The 27,005-nt window shown below is 55.9% G+C and overlaps 1 protein-coding gene across 1 annotated transcript in view; it reads right to left on the minus strand.

The window, feature by feature from the left end:
• Nucleotides 1–27,005, minus strand: part of ARID1A (AT-rich interaction domain 1A) — a 58,713-nt gene that overhangs the window by 10,287 nt on the left and 21,421 nt on the right. The window contains exons 2-12 of the mRNA XM_064172646.1: nt 24,603–24,815; nt 23,524–23,979; nt 22,084–22,197; nt 5,972–6,212; nt 5,553–5,642; nt 4,737–4,904; nt 3,712–4,027; nt 2,486–2,631; nt 2,290–2,399; nt 1,424–1,633; nt 405–612 (exon numbers count right to left, since the gene is read on the minus strand). Coding sequence (XP_064028716.1) covers nt 405–612; nt 1,424–1,633; nt 2,290–2,399; nt 2,486–2,631; nt 3,712–4,027; nt 4,737–4,904; nt 5,553–5,642; nt 5,972–6,212; nt 22,084–22,197; nt 23,524–23,979; nt 24,603–24,815 — 2,272 coding nt within the window. The remainder of the gene's footprint in view (nt 1–404; nt 613–1,423; nt 1,634–2,289; nt 2,400–2,485; nt 2,632–3,711; nt 4,028–4,736; nt 4,905–5,552; nt 5,643–5,971; nt 6,213–22,083; nt 22,198–23,523; nt 23,980–24,602; nt 24,816–27,005) is intronic.

Raw genomic sequence — 27,005 nt, forward strand, 5'->3', positions numbered from 1 at the left:
GGGGATGTCTGTGCTGGCTGCAGCCCAGATGACCTTGAAAGGTCCCTTCCAATCCAATCCATTCTTTGCTCATTTGCTGCCGAATGACCTTGCAAAGGCCCTTCTCAGCCAGGCCATTCCCTGATGATTCTGATCATTCACTGCCACATTCCAAAGGTTTTTACCCTGCACAACCAGGGAGGACCTGGTTGCAGACAGACCCAGGGGGCTTTGTGGCACCAGTCTGAGCCCACGGGGTCAGGTGAACAGTGTCAGAGATCTGCTGTATCCAACGCTCCCTGCGCGCCTCCGGCCAGCAGCAGCTGAGCTCACCTGGAGAGGGAGGCTGAGCTCACCTGGAGAGGGAGGCTGAGCTCACCTGGAGAGGGAGGCTGAGCTCACCTGGAGAGGGAGGCTGAGCTCACCTGGAGAGGGAGGCTGAATCTTAGTCTGAGACTTCTTGGAGTCAGCAGCTGCAAAGATGTCGGGCGGGGGGTCCTCGCCGCGCTCGATCTTGCACTCGAAGGCGTACAGACACTGGATGTACTGCTTCTTCAGCGAGCTGGCGGCGCTGCTGGACGTGCCCACGTTCAGGTTGGTGGCCAGCTCGCGCCACTTCTTGTTTTTATTGACCTGCACACCACCAAACCAGAGGCTCTAAACCCAAAACCTTCTCCAGCAAGCTTTCTGAGAAGCTGTGAACACCTCCCAGCTAACAGAGGGGATGCAGCAAGGGCTGACCTGAGCAGAAACAGCAGTGTGCAAAACCCCAAGCTAGGAGACTTCCTTCCTCAGCCACAGAAAGCTTTTTCAGAGAGGGGCAGGTTGCAAATGGCATCAGGCATGAGGGCAGCTGACAGCCAGATGCAAAGACAAAGGCTCACCAACCTCTGCCCTGATCAAAGCAGGGAAAAGACCTCCTTGACCCGAGTTTGCTGTCTACAGCTACCTGAAGGGGCATTGTGGAGAGGCTGCTGCTGGGCTCTCTGCACAGGTAACTGGAGACACAACAAGGGGGAATGGCCTCAAGCTGAGGCTGAGGAGGTTTAGATTGGACAATAGGAAGAAGTTTTTCATGGGGAGAGAGGTCAGGGCAGTCCAGGGAGGTGGAGTCACCCACCCTGGATGTGTTTAAGGGTGGTTTGGATGTGGTGCTTAGGGGAACATGGTTTAGGTGAATCTTGTACAGTTCTAGGTTGGACTTGGCGACCCTGAGGGGCTTTGCCAGCCTGCATGTTTCTGTGACTCTGTCTCACCACAAACTGTTTCCCCCCAGCCCTGGGGCTCACCTCAGGGGTGCTGAAGTTCAGGCTCCCAAGCCAACAAGCACAGCTGGAAGCCACAGCTCACACCCAGCTCCAAAGCCAGCCTGGGGCTGTGCCGCCCACCGGTCTGTGACAGGCTACAAGCCCTCAGCAACCACAGCTGGCTGCTGGACACTCACCTGAGTCAATCCTCCAATCTCCTTCACTGAGATGTAGAGCCTGTAAAGGTCCAGGGGCTTCCTGCCCACCGCCGGCAGGTTGGTCATGCCCATGGCCTTCTCCTCGGTGAAGGCCAAGTACCGATCCACCCACATCTTCCTCTCGGGCTCACCTCCCAGCTCATAGAGTTTGGTGATCTTCTCATTGGTTGTAGTGGAGGAACTGGACTTCTAGGAGAGGACAGAGCTGTCAGAGCAGCTCAAAGAGCAGCGCAGGAGCAGAAGGTTCATATCTGAGATGGTTTCAAAGCAGTCGGGAAAGAGTTCAAAGTTCTGCTGCTCTCCTGGGGACAGCTCAGTGCAGGGCCAGGCAAGGACCCTCTGACAGGCAGCACACAGCAGCTGCTGCTCAGGGAGGGCACACAGTGCCTGGGCTTGCAGCTTTCCAAAAGCTACAGACAGCAGCCCAAGCTCCAGGAGCCTTGACAGAGAAGCATCTGAGACCACAGGGATCTGGGAATTCCTGAGTGCAGAGGTGAGGGCTGTGAAGTCTGAGCTCCAGACACCAATTCCTACACACCTGATCCACCCAATCCTCAAAGGCTGTGTTTGGACACAAAACCTGTGCTCCTGCACCTCGCCTTGCTCCCCCCTTGTCTTTTGATGTAGTGCCTGAGCACATTCTTTAGTCCTCCACCACCTCCAGCAGACATACTTGGAGGAAAGGCAGAGAAGGCTTTGCCTCTCCAAACTCACTTAAAAACTGAACTCCCAAAGCAGAGAACTTCAGCAGGAGGTTCTAGGGGAGCTCCTGCACCCCAGACTACTCATCAGCAGATGTAATAATCCTGCAAGAGTCACTGCCAACAAAACCCAAACCATTTTACCTTTGACTTGGATTCAGCCTTTGGTGTCCCATCTGCCTTGTTGTTCATTTTAGCTGCAGGTGTCAGTTTGACATCCCCCAGCCCCATCATCTCAGGGCTTGCTGCCATCCCTAGGAAGTTCAGAGAACCTTCAGCACTGATTTTCAAGGCAGTACAGTGAAAGCCATGCAGTGCCCAGCAGGCAGCACTGCCTTACCTGCAGAGTTATTGGCCATGTTCCCGCCCATTGGGTAGGGTGGGCCCTGGGGGTTTATCATCCCAGCCATGCTGTTGATTCCCTGGCCATAAGGGGGTCCAGTGCCCATCATTCCCCCTTGATTCATGTTGGGATAACCAGGAGGCCTAGAGAAGGCAAGGAACAAACAGATGCTTACTCCAAAGAGTCAGTGGCAAGGTCTTGTCTCCTAAGGCAGCAGGTCTGGGAGCTGGAGGACGACTTTCTCCAGCTCACTCTTCAAGCAGAAGACCAAAGACTGGGTCCTGTGTTAGAGTTTGGCTATCCCAGGGGTTCAGCCACATCCTCAAGAGCAAAATGGCTTCAAATCTTTGAGAGCTGTTCAGTTCTGAAATGTTTTCACCTCCAACAGAACTTCATCTGTGTTGCCCTCAGGAGGAGGAACAGATCTGCCAGCACTGCATTCAGACCTGGATGCTGTGCAGTGCTGCAGCCACACTTCAGGCTGCTTCTGTCTTTCCTTTTTGTTCCCCACACAAGCTACACTACTTTAAATGCACCACAAAACCTCCTCCACAGCTGCCTCTCCTCAGAGGGACAGGGCTCTGCCACCTTCACTCCTGCAGCCATGGCTAACAGGCAGACTGCAGTCAGGCTGAAGGGCACAGCCACCAGACAACAAACCCAGCAGCTCCACCAGGGCAACCCCGCTTGGAAGCCAGCTCCTGGCTCCCATGGCATTCCTGTAGGCCACATACACCTACTCTGAAACGTGCAATAAACCCCAAACCAACCACAGAAAAGAGCTGCAAAGTTCCCTGCTGACTTCCAGCTGCTTTCCCACAGCTGCTCATCAAGGCCCTAAAAGGAAGAAGTTACTCAGCCTGGGCCAGCAGTGCCTTGGTGAGCTGAATGCAGCTGCAAGGCTGCTGGATTTATGGCCTTGCCACACAGGCAGCCTTTTAAGTCACTCATTAACAAAGAGGAGCAGAAAGCAAAACCAACTGAAATGAGCTCAGATTTGAACAGATTTCATCTACACATACTGAGTTCTCCCCAAGTATGTCCTTAAAGAGGAGTCCCAGAAGCTGCATGGTCGAGCTCTGCAAGGCTCAGACTGATGAGCGAGGGCCCAGGAAGAGCAAACCTTCCAGGGGGTCTGGTTCAGCAGCACCCCAGAGCTCTGAACCCCAGAGATGCCAGAGGGAAGGGACCTGGGCAGAGAGCAGGGCAATGCTGCTGCTCACCTGTTCTGGATGGAGTTGGCAGCAGCGTGCATGGCAGCGGCAGCTGCCTCTTGTGCTTTGCGGTTCATGCCCCCGGGCGGGGGGCACATCCCTGTCCCCACCTGAGGTGGCATATTTGCCATGTTAGGTCCGTAAGGTCTGTTCCCCATGGTGGCATGGGTCATCCTCCCTGGAGGAAGCCCACTGTAGGGTGGCACACCAGTCTGCCCATGCATCTGGCTCCCTGCTCCCATGGGGTTCATGCTTCCTCCCATCCCCGGGCTGGGGTAGTTGGCATTGGACATAGCATTGTAGTTTGGCTGCCTGGGATAACCTCCTAGGGAGATAAAAGAGGGGAAAGACAGGATCAGTCAACCAGGCAGTTCATGAATCACCACCAAAACCCTCCATCAGCAAATATTTAAAGATCACTAAGAGAGCTGAGGGGGAGTGCTCACACCTCACCAGAAGTCAGAGCGCTTGGAGATAAGCCACACAAAATGTGTTTTGACACAGCCAAGGAACAACAACGATCCAAAAGCTGCCTGAAACCCTTCCAAAGCCTCAGCCAAGCAATGAGCTAAATGGTCAGGACAGAATGTGAGGAAAGCCCCCAGACAACCCCCTTTAACCCTTTCCAAAACTTACACCCCCCCATTTTCTTTCTCCTCAGAGACCTGACCTGGCTCTGCTTGCACTGGGGGCATGACCTCCCTTCTAACCTAGGGACATCCACGTCTGGATGTAGCCCTGCAAACACCCTGGGCTGGATGGGGCTCTAAGCAACCTGGGCTAATGGGAGGTGCCCCTGTCCATGGCAAGAGGTTGGAACTTGATGATCTTCAAGGTCCTTTCCAACCCAACCCCTTCTGTGATTCCATCAATCTCACCATGAGCAAAGCCCAGATCCCCCAGCCCTAAGGAGTGCTCTGCCTTGTGTCACTCAAACACTGAGAGGGGACAAGCTAAAAGTTTATCAGAGCCCAGATGCTACACTGGAGAAAGACCTCTTGTATTTGCTGAACTCGGCTTCCACCATGCCTCACCTTGAGGTCCATACTGCCCACCCTGGGGTCCATAGCTCCCCATGGAGTTCTGCTGGTAGGGCCCCATGCCAGCGTGCATCTGGCCTCCAGAAGACTGACGAGGAGATAAGGCTGAGCCAGGCTGGGGTGAGCTGTACTGGGGCATCTGAGGATTCCTCTGCATGTAACCTGGGCACCCGGAGAGTGGAGCAGACAATTGTTAGTGCCAAGTACCCAGAGCTGCCACTGGCCACATTCTTAGGTCACAGCAACCCCTGGGACACGCTGACAGAACCCTTGCAGCAGCAGCCTGGCCAGATCTCCAGCATGGCTGTGAAGGAGCCACTGCTATCTGCTAAGATAACAGATCCAATTTCCTGGTTTAGCCAGAGAAAAGCCACCCAGGTTCGGGTGACAGCAGCAGACAGCACAGCTCTGCAAGCCCCAGGGGCTGCTGCTGCTCTTGGGCTCATTTAGCTGTGAGAGCTGGAATCTTCCCTGCATTTTCCCCCACGTTGATCCCATCCTCTCAGAGGTAAAAGGACACAGCACTGTTGTGAGCTTAAAGTTATGGACCTTGGACCACAGCATTCAGACAGAAGAGCTTGTTAAGAGCCAGAGAAAACATCCCAGGAGCCAAACCACCAGCTCAGATGGAGCACCAAGAGGCCAAACCACCGAGAGCTGAAGTCACTGCAAGGTGCCTCAACACTTGCAGCTGGTAAACCTGGGGCAGCTTTTAAATGCCACCCCCCCCAGAGTCCGTGTCACCAGGCCAGGTCATTTTCAGTTACACATCCAGCCTCACAGTTACATCTTTCACCTCAGGTCACACACCTCGGTCTTGAGCTATGCTTGACTGGTTCATGGCAGGATGCATGATAGTGTCCGACTGGCCGCTGGGCGGTCGGGGCGGCATCTGATTGCCTGCGCCACAAAGAAGAGAGGGGTTAATGACAGGACTGGCACACCACAAGCCCCAGCAGGCAGCAGCATGCAATGCCAGGAGGACAGCTCCAGGAGAAGGTTATGTCAGCCACAGTGAGGAAAAGGAAGAGGAAGAGCAGTCAAGGCCAGCCAGCGGAAGGGCACTGCTGGGCTCCCAGCCACCCCCCCCAACTCAGACACTGGAAAGCAAACAAAGGAGCTCCCAGGAGCTCAAGAACCACACAGCTCTGGCACTGGCCATGGCCACTCACTCTCCAGCTGCAGGAGGCAGCCACACCAGAAGGTCAGCATCTGCCAAGTAGCCTCACCTGGTACTGCAGCAGGTGAAAGTGGACCAGAGCGGGACTGAGCAACACTAGCTGGAGATCCAACTGGGGATGGGGAGGGTCCTCTGATGCCTGGCAGGTGAGGAGAGGTATGTGGAGAGAAAGGAGACTGAGCTGGGTTACTCTGCTCTCCTTGACTGCTGGAAATCCCTGATGTGCTTACTCCAGGACTCAGGGCTCCTTCTGTACCCATGGGCAGATCATCTATTGAACCAGACAGGTCCTGCAACACACAGAGAAACACATCAGGCAAGAATAAAACAGACCTGGAGCTGTTCCCTCACACCCTCTGGGGCTCTTCTTCCTTTGGCACTCCACAAACAGAAACCAAAGAGCTCTGCTCACATCATGCTCAGCAACAAAAGGTGGCTGCAGAGTGAGGCAGCTGCCAAACTGCCTCATCCTGCTGCCTGCCCTGAACCCAGGAGGGCCCTGGCACGCTGAGTGCCCACTGGTGGTCCCAATGAGTGGCTGATTCTCCTGCTTGCTGCTTCTACTTCAGTTTAGAGGTGAGCAAGTAAAGAATGCATCAACAAGACTGCAAACAGAGGAGACAAGTCCATGTGATCTTGGCTTGGAAGAGAAACATGGCTCAGCCTCCAAGACAGCAACTCCTGCCTCACCATAATTAATGCATACAGCTCACGTGAGCAGGAAAGTGCTCACTGGAGATGGATAAAAACAAAGTAAACAGAGATTGAAAAGAAAACCATGGAATACTCTTCAGGGTTGCCACTTCCTTTTCTTCCAAGGTAGCAAAGAAACAGCCTGGGAAGCTCAGCTTTTCTTGAAGGCACAGCTAGGAACCTCCCTCCTGCTCCATGGATCCATCCTGAAGAAGCTTAAGGCTTAGGCCAAAGCCAGAGCAGTGACTGCACAGCAACAGCACCAAGAATCACCTGTGAGGCTGAAACCTGGGGTCAGCTCCAGGGGGCTATGTGCAGACCCAACAGGGCCTCCTGTTCCAGCCCGTAATTAGTGACCTGCCCCAGATCCTCAGGCTCAGCCTGCAGTAACCGAGCAAGAAACAGCCCAAGGCAGAGTCAGCAGTGGCAGACCTGAATGGAAAGCTGGGATGTAACTCTGCAAGGGAAAAACCTCTGCCAGGGATTCAGAGGATCACAGCAGGAGCAGAAGTGGCAGAGCAAGGCTCACCAGGACCTCACCTATTCTTTGTTAGCCTCTCAGAGCAATCAGCCCTGGCTCAGAGTGTTCCAGACTCTGGTCCCTGAGGGCACCCCAGATCAGCTCCCTCTGCACAGAACTCAGCTGGCCAGCACCAACAGAGCCAGCCTAGTGTGAAACACCACCAAGAAGGGCTGAGCCAACTGATAAATGCCTTGGACACCCTGCAAGGGCAGGATGCTGCCTGCTACAGCAGCAGGTCAGGTAACACTTGCCCAGCTCCATGCTGGGTAGAAGGACCTCAGACAAGACACTGCCAAGTCATCAGCCTTCAGAAGCAAGCAGGAGCCTTGCCACTGCTTCACACCTGTCTGCCAGGTGGTGTGGGAAAGGGGAAAAGGCTCTGACAACGTCCCCAGCATCTCAGCTGGAGAGCCACATGCCACCACGGCCCAGCAAGTGGGAAACTGGACCTAGAGAAGCACAGCAACCAACCTGGGAAATCCCAAACCACCTCATCACACTTGCAGGGCAGAGTCAGGAGGACAAAGGTGAGAGCTGGGCACCAGCTGTACCAGGTCTGCTTGAGCAGTGGAACTGGATCAAAGTGCTCTAACAAGTGATGGCAAATGCTGCACAGGAGCAGAGAGCAGCAGTCACTTGCTGGGGTGACAGTGTCCTTCCTCCCATTACTGCTCCTGTCTCAGAGCCCATTTCCTGCACTGCTGTCTCAGAGGTATATTTGTTTACTGCTGAAGTATTCCCTTCCTGAGGAACTTTTAAAAAAGAGCTTTGGTTTATCTCACTGAAAGCTAAAAACTGCAGAAAAAGCCTAAAAATAGAGTCTGAGAGCCCTTGCCATGGTCACTGCCTCCCTGCTGCAACACCAAGAGCACTGCTGCTTTATGCAGCTGCTTGGCTTTCTTCCCCAGGACAACCCTGACAAACTCCACACTCCTGCTGCAGAAACCACCCGAGGCAGGTGTAGAGAGGCAGCAACCAACACAACCAGGAGCAAAGCTCTGCCCTGCCTGAGACTCACTGCAGCCAACTTCAGCCACCAGGCTGAGATTCACCTCTAGAGTCCCCCCTAAGATGCTGAAGGATTAGAAGGTGCAGAAGCCAGCTCAGTCCAACCTAAACCCAATGTCAGTGCTGCTGGTTCAACAGAACCAGAGTGGAGGGGCTGGAAGGGACCCCTGCAGATCATCCAGACCAACCCCCTGCCAGAGCAGGGTTACCCAGGGCAGGTCACACAGGAACACATCCAGGAAGGTCTTGAATGTCTCCAGACTCCACATCCTCTCCAGGCAGCCTGCCCCAGGGCTCTGTCACCCTCCCAGACCTTATTCCCCTTAAATACGTGAAGGTACTTTTAGTCTGACTCATCAAATGCATCCAAACACTGATTTGTTATCATCACTGAAATGGAGACTAAAGCCCTTTGCAGCTTTAAATCCCTCCCACCGTGAGCCCTTCAGGGCAGTCAGACCTCCAGAGCAGAGGGGCAGAGCCTGCAGCTGCTCAGAGGAAGACTTTTAGAATGGACACCTGAGCCAGAATGCTGAATGCTGGCGCTGGAGGCGGCACTGGGCGAGCGAGCCAGAGAAAGGTGGCAGCTGCCTGCTGCCCCGGCTGGGTGCGACATCTTCCCCCAGAGCAAGGCAAGCTTCCCTCCTGGATCTGAGGAGGTCACTCTCTGCTCCGTGTGCTGAGCCATACTCACAGAACCAGGCAGGCCCTGGCTAAGGGCAGGCAGGAAAATCTCTGCAAGGTTTAGAACTGTTTGAAAATTAACTCCTGAGGAGCTCGATAAGGATCTCCGAGCTGAAGTCTCCACCCGGCCTGGGCACCAGAGCTCAGCCGGAGTGCTCAGAGTCATTTGCAAACATTCAGTTCTAATTAAGCAGGTGACTGCAGAGCTGCCTGGGCCGGGAGGGCCTCTCCGCACTGCTGCCGCACCGGCAGGGACCTCACGGCTGGCAAGAGCAGCCTGCAGACCAGCGAGCTGCGGAGCAGCCGTGCACACCATCAGCTGAAAGCTGTTACAAGTGGATTTCCTCTCAACCCTCCTTGGGTGTCAGGACATGAACTGGAAGAGGACCATAAAAATCAAAGGACTCATAAAGTGACTTCCACCTCCACGTTTATGAACTGCAGCAGCTCCCCAGCAGTGCTGGCAGAGCAGCACTTCCCGAGCAGGGCATTCGGCAGGACTAAGTTCCTCAGAAGTGAGACTCCTGCAAGGGCAAGAAGCAGAGGCAGGGCCTGGAATGCCCAAGCACATGCAGCTAATCAGCACCGAGCCAGGGGCTCGCTCAGGATGCCAAGCACCGAGGCAGAGTGGGGCTTTGGCTTCTCTGAAGGGAGCCCAAGGACACCTTCCAGCTCCACTGTCTCAGGTACTTGAGCACACCACAGCCCGGGGGGAAAAGAAGCCTCAGTCTCTCTCCAGACCACTTGCAGGGCAGCCCTAGCAGGGAAGCCTTTAAAAACCAGAAACCCTCCTCGAAATAGTGGAGAGCTGCTGCCGGCAGCAGGCTCTGGAGCCAGCCCAAGAGGAGAGGGCCAGGGAGGTTTTATTTACCTCCCACAGAGCGTCGGGAGGAGACCTGGAAAGGCAGGAGAAGGCTCTCCCCTTCCCTCCTCCCACGAGCACAGCCAGTGGAGCTGAGACAGGAGGTGAGGCTCGACAGCAGCAACTCTGCCAACTCGAGGAGACGTCAGGGTCTGGAGGATCTCCTCACGTGTTCCCAATGTGTTTTTTATGCCTTTTATTGCTCATCTGCCATGCAGATCAAAAACGCTGGAGGGATTCCAACTATTTCACACAGAATCTCACACTCCAGGCTGGCTGCAGCCCCAAAGCCTGAGTTTCTTCACTTGAAATAGTGCCCAGTGTTATTTTGGGATGTGACCTGATAGCGGAAGCCCGCGGGGACCCCGGGACGACAGCGGCTCCAGCTGCGCGGCCCCGGCCGTGCCAGGCGGCCCTGGCAGCGCTGCCAGCAGGAGAGGGCTCAGCAGCTACCACCTCGCACCGCGACGCAGCCAGGCCTGGGAGCAGAGGAGCTGGTCCCCGAGGCAGGGGGGCAGGGGCGATCACCCAGCTCAGGGCTGGGGCTGCAAGCCCTGGCACGGCCGACACAAGGGAGCCGGAGCAGAGAGGCTGAGGAGAGCAGGCAGCAGGATCTGCCAGCAGCTCATTTGTTAAACAAACAGAGATGAAACAAGGAGAAACGCTCAAGATCAAGGTAACAAAACCCCAGAGGAGAGATCCAAGCCTCCACTCCGGCCCATCCCACTGATCTGAAGAGCAGGAAGACTGACCAGAAAGCACTGAGCTCACTGCAGCCTGCCCCTGCTCTGCCCGTCCCCGGCCTGAAGCGCATGTGAGCAGCGTGGGGGCAGAGCGAAGGCGCAGAGGCTGCAGGCACCGTCGGGTCACTGGATGGCACTCAAGGAAACGATGATCTGGAGACGAGCATGCAGTGGAGCTCTCACATCCTGGAAGGGAAGTTGTCTCCAGGAAGATGCTTCGAAGCAAGACCAGAGAACAATGCCTGAATTTATCCCCTGAAAGGCAAAAAGCCTCTTCCCTGCCCTGACTGAAAGGGTTCCTGTTACAATTCCATCTTCTCTGCAGCTTCTTTTCAAGAACCATCAACACTCCACAGTCCTGAGCTGGCCCTGCCCTTCCACACCCTGAATACCTCAGTGCTCTCCACCACGGGCACCACACAGCTGCCTGCCAGCCCAGGCTCTCTGCCTGGCTCATCCCAGCCCAGGCTCATCCCTGCCTCCACGGCACAGGCAGCTTCATTTCCCATCTTCTGCTCCACAAAGCACTCTGCCTCCTAACCCGGCGTGGCCCAGAGACCTCAGCGTGCTCCACTTACACCACACTTACACATTCACAGCACATCTGACCAGACACCTGGCAAAGCTGACTTGAGATTCCCACAGAGGAGACAGAAGAGTCTGGACAGGGCTCTGCCACCACCTTCCTACTTACTGAATTGCCTCTGCCAGTTTGGCTTCCCAGGAGAAAGCAGCAGCTGGAGCTGGGCAGCACAGACACCTAGCGCATCCTTCTCCTTGGACCTGCTGTCCCCAGACCTTTTTCCTGCTGATGAATCAAAGCCAGAATGGAGTTTTCCAGTCCCCAAACTGGTTCAGGTTACTGGAGGCACACTGGGAAGGGTCCACACTCCTGCAAGCCCTGCATCACCCCTGCCCAACTCCAACTTGCCAGGCCTCAAACTCTGCCAAAGCCCATCAGTCAGGACCACCACCAGCATGGAAGCCTCTGAGCACTGCCTGGCAGTGTTTGGTGGGCAGCTGCAGGCCACCCTGGGTGGGGATGTAAGGACCTGCCATGGCCATGAGAAGAAAGTGAACTATTCCAAGGCCCAAGCAGATTTCCAAGCCCTGCCCTATCAGCACAATGTCCAGGTGGTCCCAGAGCAGAGCACCATTCACCTCGCTCTGCCCTTGCCCCATCGGGCATGACGCAGGAGTCCAGCTTTAGAGCACCTAAAGCAGCTCCCAGATCATCACCATCCTTGGTGCACACATGGGATGGAGATGAAGAAGAGGAATGGTGTGTGCAGGATGTCTCTCCAGTGAAACCTCTCACCACACCTACAACAGTTCTGGAACGGGAAGGGGGAGAAGCTGTGAACACTCCTCCGTGTGCTCTGCACCCTGTCCTGCTGCAGCAGGCCCGGGGTACAGCCCAGAAATGCCTCTTCTTAAGCTGCCAGGTTCCCTGGCCCTGCTTTCGCTTCACACAGGGGCAGGAAGCACATCCAGCCACATTCTCAAGCCACCCAAGATGACTGAAGAGTCCCCAAATATCCCCACGGCCTGGCAGCACAAAGCTGCTGTCCCCGTGCCCACACACAGCTTCCCCTCACTGCCACAGCCCTGAGGTGCTGAGAGCTTTGGCTTTAGAGGACTTTCTCCTGGGGAACAGCCAGGAGGAAGGTCACTGCCACACCAGCATGAGCTGCCCTGGACACTTGTGTGTTCTAGGAGAGCTTTTTAAGCACGTGGCCTCATCTCTTGGAGAGTCCTTCCAGGCAGGACCAGATCAGCACTTGGAAGAGCAAAGGAATTTCATTGTGCAATGAAATCTGAGCTTGGCCCCTTGGACATGTCCCTGGAAGCTCAGCTTCTGCTCTGAGCAGGGCCTGCGTGTGAGGAGCCAGGCTCAGGGCTGGGGTTCTGCAGCAAGCTCTCCTGAGAGCTTGGTTACAAACCCTGCCAGCACAAACCCCTCCCAGCCCCACTCCAGCAGGGCACTCACCCCAGCAGGCCTTGCACAAAGGGAAACAAGTGCTGGACTTCTACTGCTCCAGGGGAAAACCTCCTGCCCGCAAAAGCATACAGCAGGCAGGCAACCCTAGCAAGGCTTCAGCCTCTGCTACCTGGACTCCATGTTCCCTTCCCTTCCCAGCAGCTTCAGCTCCTCTCAGGCATCAGCACCAACAATTACAAACCCAAGATGGGGACTAGAACAGGCAAGAGAGCTCCGTGCAGCTTCCTTGCTCAGAACAGCAGCTGAGAAGCTCAGCTCTCGCAGGCTGGCTTAGACAAACTGGTGGAAGCTGCTGGCTGTAGCTGCACTGCAGGAAAAAAGAGCATTTGGAAAGGAGGCTGCCGGGAGGAGGGGCTCAGTGTCACAGGCGCAGTTCTACCCCCGCTGCAAAAATAAAGCTGCTGCTCTAATCCACCTCAGCAAATGTAGGTGAGCCTGGTGGGGAGCGGGGACGGCAGGAGCCAGGAGGGAGGATGGGCGAGGGAAGCGCCGCTGGCTGTGCCACATTCCTGCAAGGGCAGAGCTGGCAGCGCAGCCTGCGCCGCTCCCGCAGCAGCCATTGATTCCTCCCAGGTCGATACTGCACTCCCACGGAGCTGCTCGGCAGCAGCTTTAATCACATCTCCTGCTCCTGCCCTCTGCCTCCTCCTTCCTTTTCTCCCCCTCCAAATAAAAATTAAAAGAATAAACTAGCAGGGAGGGGGGGGTGGGGCCTGCCCTTCCCCCAGCCCAGCCATCGCTCACGTTCTCCATCTCTGGAGAGCAGAGAGCCCGAAGCTGGAGGTGCAGCACGAAGTGGAGCAGCAGTGACCACGATTCACCCCCACAGGGAGATGCCGGAGGGAAAGCTCGCCCGTGGCAGGGCAGCAGCGCTGGGTGCTGAGCTCTCCTGCAGGGCCTGGGACATGCAGCAGCAGAACTCTCCAGGGGAGTTTTCATTTCGCCCTCTGGAAGCTGCTCAGCAGCACTGCCAGGGTTACCTACGCGCGGATCCAACATCAAAGTGCTCCAAGCACCGATGGCAGACAGCGAAGCTGGGCTCGGGCCAGCGCAGTTGGCTTGGCCACCCTGCAGCAGTGCAGCCACATGGGATGGCAGAACCTCAGCTGCAGTGCTAACAGGGACCCAAAAACAGGCTGCAGGAAGGAAGCTTGGAGGACCCCAGGCACCAGCAGCTGAGGATACTCCCGGCAATGCTGGTGTTCTGGAGGGTGCTGGGGATGCAGGCAGAGTGAGACCTGCAAGTCCATCACATGGATCAGAACAGGTGGTCTGACCCCAGACCTTGGTGAGAAACCAGGTCTCAGATCAAGGGTAACAAAGCTGGAGAGGGGTCTGGAGAACAGGACTGGGGTGCAGCTGAGGGACCTAGTGGGGTTCAGAGAACAGAAGACTCAGGAGAGGCCTCATTGCTCCCTACAGCTCCCTGGAAGAGGCTGTAGCCAGGTGGGGGTTTGGCTCTTCTGCCAAGGAATAAGTGACAGGATGAGAGGAAATGGCCTCAAGTTGCACCAGGGAAGGGTTAGGCTGGAGGAACAATTTCTTTGCTGCCAGAGTGGTCAGGGATTGGAGCAGGCTGCCCAGGGAGGTGGTGGAGTCCCCATCCCTGGAGCTGTTTAAGAAAGGTGTGGCCATGGTTTGGTGGCCATGGTGGAGTTTGTCTGATGGTTGGACTGGATGATCCCAGAGGGCTTCTCCAACCCAATCTTTTCTGTGCCTCCATGATCACAGATCCCAGTCCCTTTATCTAAAGAGCTTTTGCTTCCCTTCCAGAAGTGTTTGAAGTATTCTCCAGCAGGCTGAAGACGAACCCCAGGTCCTATGAAACATTAAATCACCTAAGAGGCAGGAAGCTCCCTGCCAGCCATAAGCATGTCCCAGGCCCCCAGCAGTGCTTCCTCTGGAAGGTGCTTCCCAGTCCCTGATGTGTCCAGGTCAGACTGCAGAAGCATTTAGCTCAGCACCTGCTGGTGCCACCATGCCCAGCACACCAGCGAGGGTGGGCAAAGCAAGGGGCAGGCAGCAGTCTGGAATCAGGGCAGGATGAAGAAGGCTCTCTTCAGGCAGAACTTTGCATTTTAACACAGCCCAGCCCTCAGTGCTGTTATTTGCCTCCCTGGACCGACTCAGAGGGTCAGAATCCACTCCTAAAGAAGCAGAAGGAAGATTCTGGTGGGGGAGGAAGGAAATCTTCCTTCCAAGCTTTCCCAGCGTTGGGATTTGCAAACCTGGTGAGCCTGGCAGTGCTCTGGCTGGCAGAGGCTGCTCAAGTGCCAGCTAAAAGCTGGCAGCTCCTCCCCCAAGTCCATCCTGCCTGTGGGGAAGCAGCAACAGAGCCACAGGAGGGGCTACAGCCGAGCTCCCAGCACTGCCAGCTGGGGCACCTCGAGAGAAAGCAGCCCTGGCCAGGAGCTGCCTGCCCAGGAGGGACAGGGAACTGAGAACACCTTTGGGAAGACCTGAGGGAGTCCTGCCCCTGTGCTGAGCAGCAGCAGCGAGGTGCCCGGGGAGAGGTGCCATAACCATGGCAACCTGGCCCGGGCTGGGCTGGACGCAGGCCCTGTGCCACCCTCCAGATCAGGGGCACAGGAGAGGCAATTCCTAGAGGTGTCTCTGCTGCTCCTCTCAGGAGGTGCAACCTTTTGTTTTCCAAAGGAAGGTTTCTCTTTGCCTAGGTAAAACCTGACATAAAAATGACTCCACAACTCCTCAGTTACCAGGCCTTGGCTGAAAGCCCAGCACAGGCCTGGCACCCACCAGGGTGCAGGCACCCATGGGAGCAATGTGGCTGCAGCAGGGTGAGAGCAGAGCAGAGCCCTGGCCCATGGGTGAGCACCACCTGGAGAGCTTCTCCACACAGGCCAGCCCAGCACATCTGGAGGGCAGTAAGAGCAGAGCTGAGGTGCAGCAGTGCTCAGAGGCCTCTCAGCCAACCTCTAACACCTTCATTCGTCCCTGTGACTGCTACACACAGGTGAAGGTCACAACATGGACCCTGTGCCCTCTGCATGGTGTGGGACCTCCAACAGGGGTCAGTTTGGATGGAAAGGGCAGAGAGGATGCCAAGACTCACAGAATGGGTTGGAAGGAACCTTAAAGAGCATCCAGCTCCAGCCCCCTGCCATGGGCAGGGACACCTCCACCAGCTCATCCAACCTGGCCCTGAACACCTCCAGGCAGGGGACAGCCACAGTCCTCCTGGACAGCCTGTGCCAGTGTCTGCCCAGCCTCACTGTCAAGAACTTCCTCCCAGTCCCCAGCCTCAACCTGCCCTCCTTAACGCCTCAATCCCTTGCCCCTCTCCTATCACTACAAGCCTCTGTCAGAAGTCCCTTCCTGGCTCTTTGGTAGCCCCTTCCAGGAGGAAGCTACAGCAGGTTTGTTGCCAGCCTGGCAAGAGGCTTCTGCACGCTTTAAAGGGTCTCCAGTGGCACCAAGTCAGCAGGCAAACAGAAGTTAACTCCTGATTTCCCTGCCCTGCGGCAGCGAGGCTCTGGGCAGCGCTCTGGGAAGCACAGGATCACCTCTCGCCTTCAGCAGCAGCAGAGCAAGGATGCTGTGACAGGGCACGGGGCTGCTGTTTGGGCTCCAAGGGCAGAGGTGCTCAGCCCACAGCGATTTCCTGCTGTCCTGCCCCAGCCCGGCCTGCCAGCCGCCCAAGCCCACCAGACCCTCTCCTCCTCCAGGCAGGCGTCTCCGGCTCCTATCTCCCCAGCAGCGCTCCCAGGGAAGGGGCGGGCTGGAGCCGGGGGAAGCTGCGCTGGGCGTGCAGGCAGGAAGCGGAGCGGAGCCGAGCGGAGCAGAGCTGCTCCCGACCAGAACAGACACAGGAAGCGAGGCCGCGGCCAGCAGGGCGCAGGCTCCGGCAGGCTCCGGCAGGCTCCGGCCAGCAGGGCGCAGGCTCCGGCAGGCTCCGGCAGGCTCCGGCCAGCAGGGCGCAGGCTCCGGCAGGGCCTCGCTGCTCCCGGGGAGGGCCAAGGGCTCCGAGGTGATGCAGCCTGCCCGGGGAGGTTGCTCCCAGATACCAGGCTGGATCAGCTCAGCTGCAGCCCGGCGCAGGGCTGGGAGGATGGAAGCGGCGCTGAGAAGCAGGTCAGAGGCGTGGAGAGGCAGCAGAGAATGGCTTGGGACGGAAGGGACCTTCGAGACGAGCTTGCTCCGACCGCTCCCACAGCACTGGAGCAGCTGGGGGCCAGGGCAGCCTCCTGAGCTGCCCCCAACACTCCCCACTGTTAGCAACACCAAAAAGACATCGGAGGGAAGGCGGAGTCCTCACACGCGGGGAAAAGCCCTGCTCAGGAAACAGAACCCTTCCACCTGCCCTGTGTCACCACAGCTTGGGGCAGAAACCTGCAGGTCAGCACAAATTGGCAGGCAGCATCTCTGCAGGAGCAGGGTTCAGGCCCCTCAGGCAGGCCTCCAGGTGCTGGAGTGCTCATCTGCATACCCTCTGCGATGCCCAAGCACCACAGCCTGCAGCTCCCCTGCTCTGAACACGCACAGCACTCATCCCCCTCTGAAGGCAAGCAATAAACCAAGCTCAAAAGGCCAAATACAAACCAAACACGAGCAGGAAGTGCCATGTGGAAGAGGAAAGAAGAGCTTCAAGTGCTCAGCAGGTTCAACTGGAGAAGCTTCTCTTCCCCTCCTCCCACCCCCCAAAAATTGCCAAAATGACTAACTTTAAGCTCCAAGCACTTTTAAGGAAGCCTTCATCTCCTGGGCTGCACCTCCCTGCTCATCCACAGCAGCTCCCAGGCAGACTTCTGCTGTGCTTCAGCCTGTTGCATTGATTATTTTCAGGTCAGAGGACACAGCTGACAGAGCTCAACTTTACCCCACTTGAAGCACTCTGGAAGAAGGGAGAAGCCAAGCGGAGCTCCCGTGACAGCCTCCAGTGCCCACAGCCCTTCCTTCCCTAAGAAAGGGAGAGGTAACCCAAGGAGGAGACCCCACAGCTGCTGAGGATATTCACAGAAAGGCTCTCCCTGCACAAGCCCAAACTCTGCAGCCTCATTCCTCTCCCTCCTCCACAAAATCTGATTCTGCTAAATCCGTGCTGCAAGCCCCAGCAGCAGAATGCACGTTCCAAAGTTAAAGATGGATCTGGAGTTTTGTTTTTAGCTGCTTAGATTCCTCTCTGCCACTGACAAGACACTTCTCAGAGAGAAAAATCAGAGATGAACCAAAACGAAATGCAGCTGAATAAGCAAAAGAAGTTCCCAACACTGAGACTAAAACAACTCCCCCAACAAAGGGAGATAAAAATAAGCTGCCCAGGACAGGGATGAGATTTCTGCCTCAGGCTGCACATTACACTGACCCAAACTGAGGACAATCTGGGGTGGGAGTTCTGAGACTTCTGCCCCAGTCTGCTTCCTTCCCTGGAGCAACTCAACACACAACATCACTATTTCTGGACCTCCAAAGCCTTGCTGCTACCTGTCCTGCTTCAGCCAGGAGCCTCATCTCAAGCAGAGACTTTCCTGCCAAAGCAGTACTGGAAGTGCCTCCCACAGAAGTTGGGACTTCCACAGGTAGGAAAAAGCTTCCTGAAGACATCCCAGAAGGTCCAGTGAACAGCAAGCACAAGGCAGCACACACAGCTATCAGCTCAGTTTTGCTTTATAAACAGCTTCTGGGACCAACCTGGAAGTCCTAACACCACAGACACCAACAGCTGTGGCTGGGGAGGTCCAAACAGCCTGGGGTGGCAACCACCATCTCACCACTCTGCTCCCCACCCACCTCACAGACAGCAAGAACTTGCACTCAGCTCCTCCAGGGCAGCCCACAGGACAGACTGGGGCAAGATGCGCTGCAGAGGATCACAGAACAGCTTGGGTCGGAAGGGAGCTCAGAGATCATCTCCTCCAACCTCCCTGCCAGGGGCAGCGACACCTCCTAACCAGGCTTGGCTGCTCAAGGCCTCATCCAGCCCGACCTTGTTGCATGTTCCATGACAAAACACAAAGCTCCTCCCAGCAGACCTCAAACTCCAGAGAGCCTTGCAGTGGAGCTGCTTTGTGACCCAAACCCAGCTGGGCAATGCCCAGCACCCTGCTGGCTTCTCCTCTACGTGTTCCCAGCACCTTCCATGTCCAAGCAGAAGGTAACTGCCAGCTGCAGACATCTGACCCCTACAGACTCAGGATCCAAGCCTCAGAAGGTAAAGCCACTGAATAACCTGGGCCCAACTCGCCAGGAAAAACCCTTTGCTAAGGAGAAGAGCTGAGGGAATCTCCTGGGAGGAGCAGATTTGTCCCAAGGATTCCTGCTCCTCTATTACAGGCAGCCACAGAAGGCTGCACTTCACTTCTCCCATACTCAGCAATCGGAGTTCAGTTCAGCTGCAATCCTGATGGAGACTCCCCAGGGAAGCAGCAAATCCTTCAGAGAAATTCTTCTCCCAGACTGCTGGAGGAAGCAAGCAGCAGGCAGGATACTGGCAGGGATGCAGCACCTCGTGGAGATCAGTGAGTGGAGGTCAGCAGCAGCATCCTCCTCCAAAACATAGCACCTCAGCATCCTCAGGGAGGGAAGACCACAGCAGGAAGAGAGCCAGAGCAGGCTACAGCAGCAGCAATGCAAAACCAAACCCTTTGGTGGATGAAGCACTGAATGAAGCAGGAATCTGAACCTTCTGCTGCTCACACTCAGAGTGTGGCAAAATCATCAGGACAAAGTTTTGGTAGTGACACAAAAGTCATGGCTGGGAAGACACCTTGAAGGCAGGCAGAGCATCAGTGTGGCAAGAAGCTGACAGGAGGTGACCAGGGGATGGGGCCAGCCCGAGGAACACTCTGCCCCTCTGCTGCTCAGGATCCCACCACCACAGCTGCTGTCCAACACTCACATGCAAAGGCCAAAGACTTGAGGGAGCATGAACCCAACACCTCCCACGAACCTTGAAGGCAGGAAGCTCCTTCTGCTGGAGCTGCTCTTTAATTACAGATGATGCATGGCACCATTGGCACCGATTCCAAGATACCCAGGGAGCTACTCCACAGTGCCCACTGAGGCTTGGCAGAGGGCTCACAGCTCCACAAAATCATGAAACCACCACCAACCATGCTTCTGTTAAGTGATGCAGAACTGAACAGGCACCCAGGAGCCCTCCCGACCAGACCGAGCAACAGAAGGAAGACAAAAAGCAATCCCCAGCGTCCTTCCACCAAACTCTCCTGTTTCTGAGCATCCCCAGGCCAAAAGCTGTGCAAGAGATCAATTCCTGAACAAGGAGATGGCTTCCACATGGCTCAGAGCTCCTCCCCTTCAAACCACCCCACAGCAGCACTGCAATTCTCAGGTAGAGACAGAGGTGCTGGTGGCTATAGGACCCTAAGAAGACAACAAGGACTTATGAACCATGAACAGCAACAGAAGCTGAGTTTCTGCAGGGAGACTTCTTGCCTACCAGGGAAGAGAAGGCCCAAAAGCCACCCGGGACTGGGTGAGCAGCAGAACACCTGATGTCCTAACCACACAGCCAGCAAGCAGGCAGCATCAGTGTCTGTTCCCAGGGCAGTGCGCTCTGCAGCTGCCCACTTCCCACAGCTGGAGCCATGCTTTGCACCCTGCATTTCTCTTCAGTAACCCCCTGCAGTACCTGGTCAGAAATTGGTGGGCATATGTCTGTTGTGCCCATCATAAGGGGGACACAGTGCTGCTGGGGCAAGTCCAGAGGAGGCCACAAAGATGATCCAAGGGCTGGAGCACCTCTGCTGCAAGAACAGGCTGAGGGAGCTGGGGTTGTGCAGACTGGAGAAGAGAAGACTCCAAGGGGGACCTCAGAGATGCCTGCCAGTGCCTGAAGGGATCCTGCAGGAAGGCTGCAGAGGGACTTTTGCTGAGGGTGTCTGAGACAGGCCAAGGGGGAATGGTTTGGAGCTGAGGCAGAGCAGGCTGAGACTGGAGCCGAGGAAGAAGTTCTGAAACAGGGCTGCCAGGGAGGCTGTGGCTGCCTCCTGCCTGGGGGTACTGAAGGCCCGGCTGGATGAGGCCTTGAGCAGCTGAGCCCTGTTGAAAGGTGTCCCTGGGCATGGTGGGGGGAGGTTGGAGCAGATGAGCTCTGAGGTCCCTTCCAAGCTGAGCCATTCCAGGATTCCATGATCCCACAATTTAACCCTTTTCAGCTGGATCCCACTCCCTGGTCCCCAGGTGCCTTCACCCACAGCAGAGCTGAATCTCTTTGCTTTAACTGCTTGGCAAAAGGTGAAACTTGAAAGGGGCCAAACACATTTAACCACAAGGTATAAACCGAACTCCCACGTGGTGCTGAGAAGGAGCCACTTCTGCTAAGCAGAGCAACTAATTCCTATAATCTGAGTCAGAGGGCACTGATTGGTAGGATTCATGGAGGCTCCATCAGCAATGCCACGGAGCAGGACTTCCCACCGTTCCCAGCTACAGCAATTGCTTCAATTACTTCAGTGCCTTCACTTTTCCTACATTCCTTGCCAGCAGATGGGTCACATGGAAGAACTTGTGGAGAGGCAGAGTGGAAAGAAACATGCTATTTAAAAGGATTTTTCCCCCAGGCCTCAGAACAAATTAAACCTTTATAATCAGGGTCCAGAAGAGGGAAATAGAAGAAATGGGGGGAAAAAAGAAGCAACCCACAACTACTCCCATCAGGTAGTCAGGGCTAGAATCACTTCGTATTTTCCCCACCATCCATAAGAATTACTTCAAGGGGCTCACAGCAAAGCTGCTCTCCTTGCTGAGAGCAGAAATAACTTTGCTCCATGCACAGCTCAGTCTCCTCTGACCAATGCAGCTGCAGCTCACAAGCCTGCCTGAGCCAGGGGCTGAGTGAAAAAATGACAGGGCTAAAGGGAAAAAAAAGTAATGGAATGGCTAAAGGAGAGCAGCAAAACCTCCCCCACTTCCTACTGCTTACAACCACAATTATCAGCAAAATCAAGAACCCAGCACCTCAGAACTCTCCCTCCAAGTCAGGCCCAGACTAACTTGTGCCAACCAAAGTTTAACCCTTCTCTGTTTCTTGATGAAGTTTTAACCCAAAGTTAGACTCTTCTGGTCCAGAACCTGCTGGAACTGACCTCATACCCAGCCCTTTGCAGCAAGCAGAGTCAGAATGCTAAAGAAAATACAATCCTCCACCTGTCAAGGAAGGAGCTGCCTGTGAGGGACCTTCCCTGCTCCAGGTGCTACTAAACTTGACTTTTTTCACCAACTGTTCAGGTAAAGTGGACCAAAGAAGCTCAAATCAGCAGTGGAAGGATCCAACAACCCAGAAAGGGAACTGTGCTGCCACTCTGCTACCACCAGAGCAGCAACGAGCTGGAGAACAAGAAAGTCAAACCCGAATGAGAGACCTCCTCCTGAAGGTCAGGGTCTGCTCTGCCAGCAACCTGGGGCACTGCAGAAAGCTCACCCAGAAAAGGGCTCTGGAGCGGCAGCTGCGAAGCAGAGCACTCAGGGTTAACCTTGGCTCTCGCATCCATTCTCCTGTAAATTACATTTACTCTCCAGTGGGAAGCCAGAAGCTAATGACTTTGTAGAAAGCACAGGCAGCCTCCATCATTCCCATTTCCATGTGGAATACAACCGGTGCTAATTTCTCCTGCCGTGCTTCTGACTGCCCTCACCCCGCTCCCTTCCAGATCAGCTCTCCACTCACCGGCAGGCTCGAAGGTCTGGACTGAAGGTTCAAGTTCATCTCTTCTTGCCCTTTACTGGAAGCCATTGAGGGAGCAGAGGATGCCTGGGACCCAAACGAGTCTTGAGATAACTCCTGAAACATCAGAAAACACCAGAGAAACCCAGAAATGGGAATGAAGCAGAGGCTTTGCTGGGGGGGCTCTGCTGCGTGCTCACGTGGTGGAGGAACTCTGTTTGGCCACAGCAGGAAGCGAGGGAGCAGAGCGCTGGAGCCGGCAGGACCACGGCTCCACAGCCTCCCCCTGCCCAATCTGCTCAGCCTTGGAGCTGAGGTCCAAAACCATGGCAAAATTCTCTGCATCTCCTTATTAGAGACCCTGAAGAGCAGGGACTGTCCTGGGAGACTGCTCACTTAGCTTCTTGCTCCTCTAACCTCTGGCCACAGCTCCAAGGCCTTCATTACACAAACAACTTTCCCCGCGCTGCCTCTGACGCACTGCGATGGCTGCGGGCAGGGCCCAGCACCCCTCACACAGCCACCAACGCATCGTTAGGCCTCGCTGGAAACCAACCAGCCTGGGTTGGGCTGGGAGAGCCCTCAAAGATCACCCAGCTCCAAGCCCCCTGCGGCAAGCAGCGACACCTCCACCGGCCCCATCCAGCCTGGCTGCCAACACTTCCAGGCGTGAAGTCTCCACGGCTTCCCCAGGCAGCCTGTTCCAGTGCCTCGCCACCCTCCTGGGCAAGAATTTCTTCCTCACGTCTCATCTCAACCCAGGCTGAGGGCACCCCCCCTTGTCCTGCCACTCTGGCCTTTACAAAAAGCCCCTCTCAGAGACAGAAGGAAGCAAAGACCATAGCTAAGAAAAACCAAATGCATTTGCTTCGTGCTTTTAGCTTCAATTCCAGGCCCTCGCTGCTTCATTTCTCCTCCCTAAACCACATTTCACATTAAGAGCAACCTCTTCTGTCACCATCTTTGTCACTCTGCAAACTCCATTCAAAGAGCTCTGGAGGCCACCTGGAGAACTTCCACAGACTACACCATGGAAGCCAATCCAATAAGAAGTCCTTCAGACTGGCACTGCCTACCAGTGGCACTGCTGCAAGGCTGTGGTCTCAGCCTCTCACCACCACCCCCCAGATCCCAGGATGCTCCTGTTTGGAAAAGACCTTTAAGATCATGAGTCCAACCATTCTCTGATTCAAACAAGGCTGGTGCTAAACCACGGCCCTCAGCACCACGTCTCTGCCTCTTTCACTCTGCCTGGCTCAGGGACAGGCATGCAAGGTGGGGTGCATCTCACAACCCAGCCACCAGCTCCTCTGTGCCCAGTCTGCTCAGCTGCAAGAACTCAGCTACTCCCAGACCACATGATGAGGCCAAAGCCAACTCCTAATGGGCCAGAAAAGCCCAAACTCCTCTCACCCGGGAGGGAAGCAAGCAGCAGGTACCCACCTGAGGAGGGGGGAAGCGCTGCTGGGAGTAGGCAGCCTGCGGCTGCTGCGGCTGCGCCGGGGGGTAGGAGGAAGGCTGCTGGGAGAGCGCCGAGGGAGCTGCCTGCGGCGGCTGCTGCTGCTGGTAGGGCGACTGCGCCTGCGGCTGCGAGTAGGGGGCCTGGCTCTGAGGGTGCTGCTGCGCTGCGGACTGCTGCTGAGGGTAGGGAGTTGGGGACTGCTGATGGGCTGGCTGGGACTGCTGCTGCGAGTAGGCAGGCTGTGAGGTCTGGAGCTGCGGAGCTTGAGACTGAGGCTGCTGCTGCTGCTGATACGAAGGCTGAGAGTGACTGGTCTGGGATGGAGGCTGCTGAGAGTATGGAGGCTGCTGCTGGGGGTGAGGGCTCTGCTGGTTGTAGTATGGAGTCTGACTCTGCTGCCCATATGCACTGGGGCCCTGCTGTCCATAAGGAGGAATCTGTGGGAGAAGAGGACAGAGTCAGAGCAGTTAGGGAGGTGTTTTACACACACACAAGGATTCTGCTCAAGAAGATAAAAAACCTACATCAGAGACCTGTGGAAAGCACTGGAAGCTCCTTCCCAGGCACAGCAGAAGCCACCTGTGCATGACACTTTTTTTGGTGGGAAGAGCATTTTAACAGACACCATGACAAAGTCTTCAGGGATCCCTATCCGACCACCCCTCCGTGATAGAGCATGGAGAGGGAAGGCTACTTGCCTCAAAAACAGCCTTCTGGATGCTGCAAGCAGCCCAGCAGCAGCCACTGGACCATGTAAGAGCCCAAAGTGACCTGAAGCCATTTCCTCTGTAAAGCAGAGCTGTGTCTTTACCAGAACACGGCGGAAGGAATATCTTAGCTCTCCTTGCTGCTTGGCTTTCCCCTGAGTCAGTGCTCTGCCACTGCCTCTCCTGGAAGCAGGGATTCCACAGGCCACCAATCCCACCTGGATCCAGAGAGCCTGAAGAACTCCATGTCACTGGAGCCCTAAGTGCAGGCTGGCTGAAGGTGAACCCAGCCTTTGTGGCTCTCCTGCCTGCCCCAGCTGTAAACAGAGACCACAGAAGCTTGGGTGCTCTACCTGTTGTGCATATGAGATGCTGCCCATTGTACTTTGCGTCCTGCTTTGCATTCCCATGGGATATCTCTGAGGAGTCTGTGGCCCATATGGCTGTCCTGGATAGCCATGTCCTTGCTGGGGCCCTGCCTGAGGTCCCTGTTGTTGAGTGTAGGGGTTGCTTCCTCCGTAGGGCTGAGGTCTCATCTTCCCCATCTGATCCATCGGGCTTGAAGGCTGCAAAGCAAGATGAGACACACAATGTCCACCCAGCTGCACACAGGAGCCATTCCCAACTGCCCCCAAGCCCCAGGAGAGACCTTCAGCAGGTGCAGAGAAGCAGAAGCTCTTTTGTCTCTTCTCGGGTGCTAAATACCACAGAGCCGTACTGCATCCCAGCAGGGTTCCTGCTGCCCTTCCCAACCTCCAGACGCTTCACAAGGCACAAACCCAACCAGAAGTTGTCACTTTGTGCTGCCAGATCTCTCGTGGCCCAGAGCCCAGGGAAGGAGGGGAGGAGGATCATTAAGGAAGATGAATTATCAGTCTGAGTGGCTTGTCTCTGCCGTGGCCAGCAGCTTCCCATCCAGGCAGTCCACCCCAGGGTGAATCCAGGCTGCAGATTTCACCGTTCACAAGCACCCCTGCTCCCATCACACCTAACGAGGGCTCCCAAAACACCACGGGCTGCTCATTTGCACTTCTGCATCTCAATTAGCCCAGGCTGCCGTGGGAACCACGGCACTGCTGCTGACACTCGCAGCACTCAAGGCTGCAGCTTCCCTTTTCCTTTTTTTCCATTTATTTATTTCTCAGGTCTGCTCTCTGCCTTTGGTAGTATAAAGGTTGCCAAGTCAAATTTCTTCACGCAGGAGAGAAAAAAAACAGAGATTTGTCAGCCTTGACAGTCAGGTCCCTGTTCAGAGCAGCCACCGTGAGAGGAGTGAATATATGCACCTTCCCAGCATCTATCTCCTCGGCTGGACTGCCCCTGCCTGGGGCCACGACAGCAGGCTCCAATTTCCTGGAAAGAGCACCTCAGAAGGCAGCCTCCAACACAGTCAGCCCAGCCCCACCCCAGAGCGAGGCTCTCTGGCTGTAGTGACCTCTAAATGAATCCCAGGCACAGTCCCTAACTTCCATCGCTTGGGCTGAATGAGATGACCTAACTAATACCAATTAGATGTTTCCCACCAGATCTCCATGACAATGGCCTCTCTATTACACCATTCCTTCCTGCCACTAGCCCTGGGGTGGTATTTGCGCAGATCCACCCTCTCTGCGCTGCGATCAGGTGCCTGAGGAGTGGCACTGCAGGCCTGCACAAACCCCGCTGCAAACCCGCAGGAGTCCCGCAGAGCGGAGCAGGAGCTCGGTTAGGTTTGCAGAATCCACCCTCCCCAGGAGGAAAAGCAGCTCGGTGCAGTGCGCTCCACTTCGGCACCTCCTGCCCCAGCAGCCAGCACTGCCCCGAGAGCTTTTGCCTGCCCAGCTGCCTGCCAGCCACCAGCCCACGCCAAGCAGCAGCCAGCTGGGCAGCAGTGGGCAGTTCGTGCTGGTCCTGTGGGGCAGCAGAAGCTGAGCCATGACAGGGAGCTGAGCAGACAGCAGGGAGAGCATCCCCCAGCTCTGGTAAGGAAAGGCTACCCAGGCAGCTCAGATTTGGCTCCCTTGGACAAGCTTCAGAGAATGCCAGCAGTGGGGCCAGGAGCTCCCCCAGTGCTACCCCCCTGCTCCAGCAGGGCACCCGCAGCAGCCTGCCCAGGAGCACGATGGCTGGGGGGGTTTGGAAGCTCTGCAGAGAAGGAGACTCCACAACCTCTCTGGGCAGCCTGCTCCAGGCCTCCAGCACCCTTAGAGGAAAATGTTTCCTGAACTTGCACCAGGATGGCAGAGATCAGCTAAGGACCAGGCCCAGGTCCCCTCCACCGCTCCAGTTCAGCCCTGCAGTGAAGCTGTTCACAAGTGACCACGTGTGTGGCACCAGTGGGGTCCTCTCCAGCAAGGCAGGTTGCAGATGCTCTGCCATGCTCAGCTGTGCCCTCTGCTCCTGTTTTCATCCACACTGACACTGAACCACTTCTGGAAAAGTGAAGTTCTGTGGCTCATGTTCAAGCCACCAGAGATGCTGCCATGGACGGAGGCTGCAGGAGCTCAGCAGAGAAGCCCTAGAGCCCTGCACCCCTGCGCCCCAGACGTTCCATTCAGGGGTCTGTGTTCAGTGGCTGCAGTCTGAACTCTCAGATCTCCTGAACAGCAGCACCCAAGTGGAGCTCTCCTGCACCCTCAGGCCTGCAAATTGTGCTTACGTCTTTCCAGCCATTGTCCCTAATGCTTCCAGGAGCCTTGCCCCTAGGTACCTCTCAGATTAGGGACATCCTTTCCCTCCCCATATTATCTTCTCTGGCAGGGAAACAAGGTGCCAGG

This window comes from Pogoniulus pusillus, chromosome 37 (genome assembly GCF_015220805.1).
Source record: "Pogoniulus pusillus isolate bPogPus1 chromosome 37, bPogPus1.pri, whole genome shotgun sequence".
NCBI lineage: Eukaryota > Metazoa > Chordata > Aves > Piciformes > Lybiidae > Pogoniulus > Pogoniulus pusillus.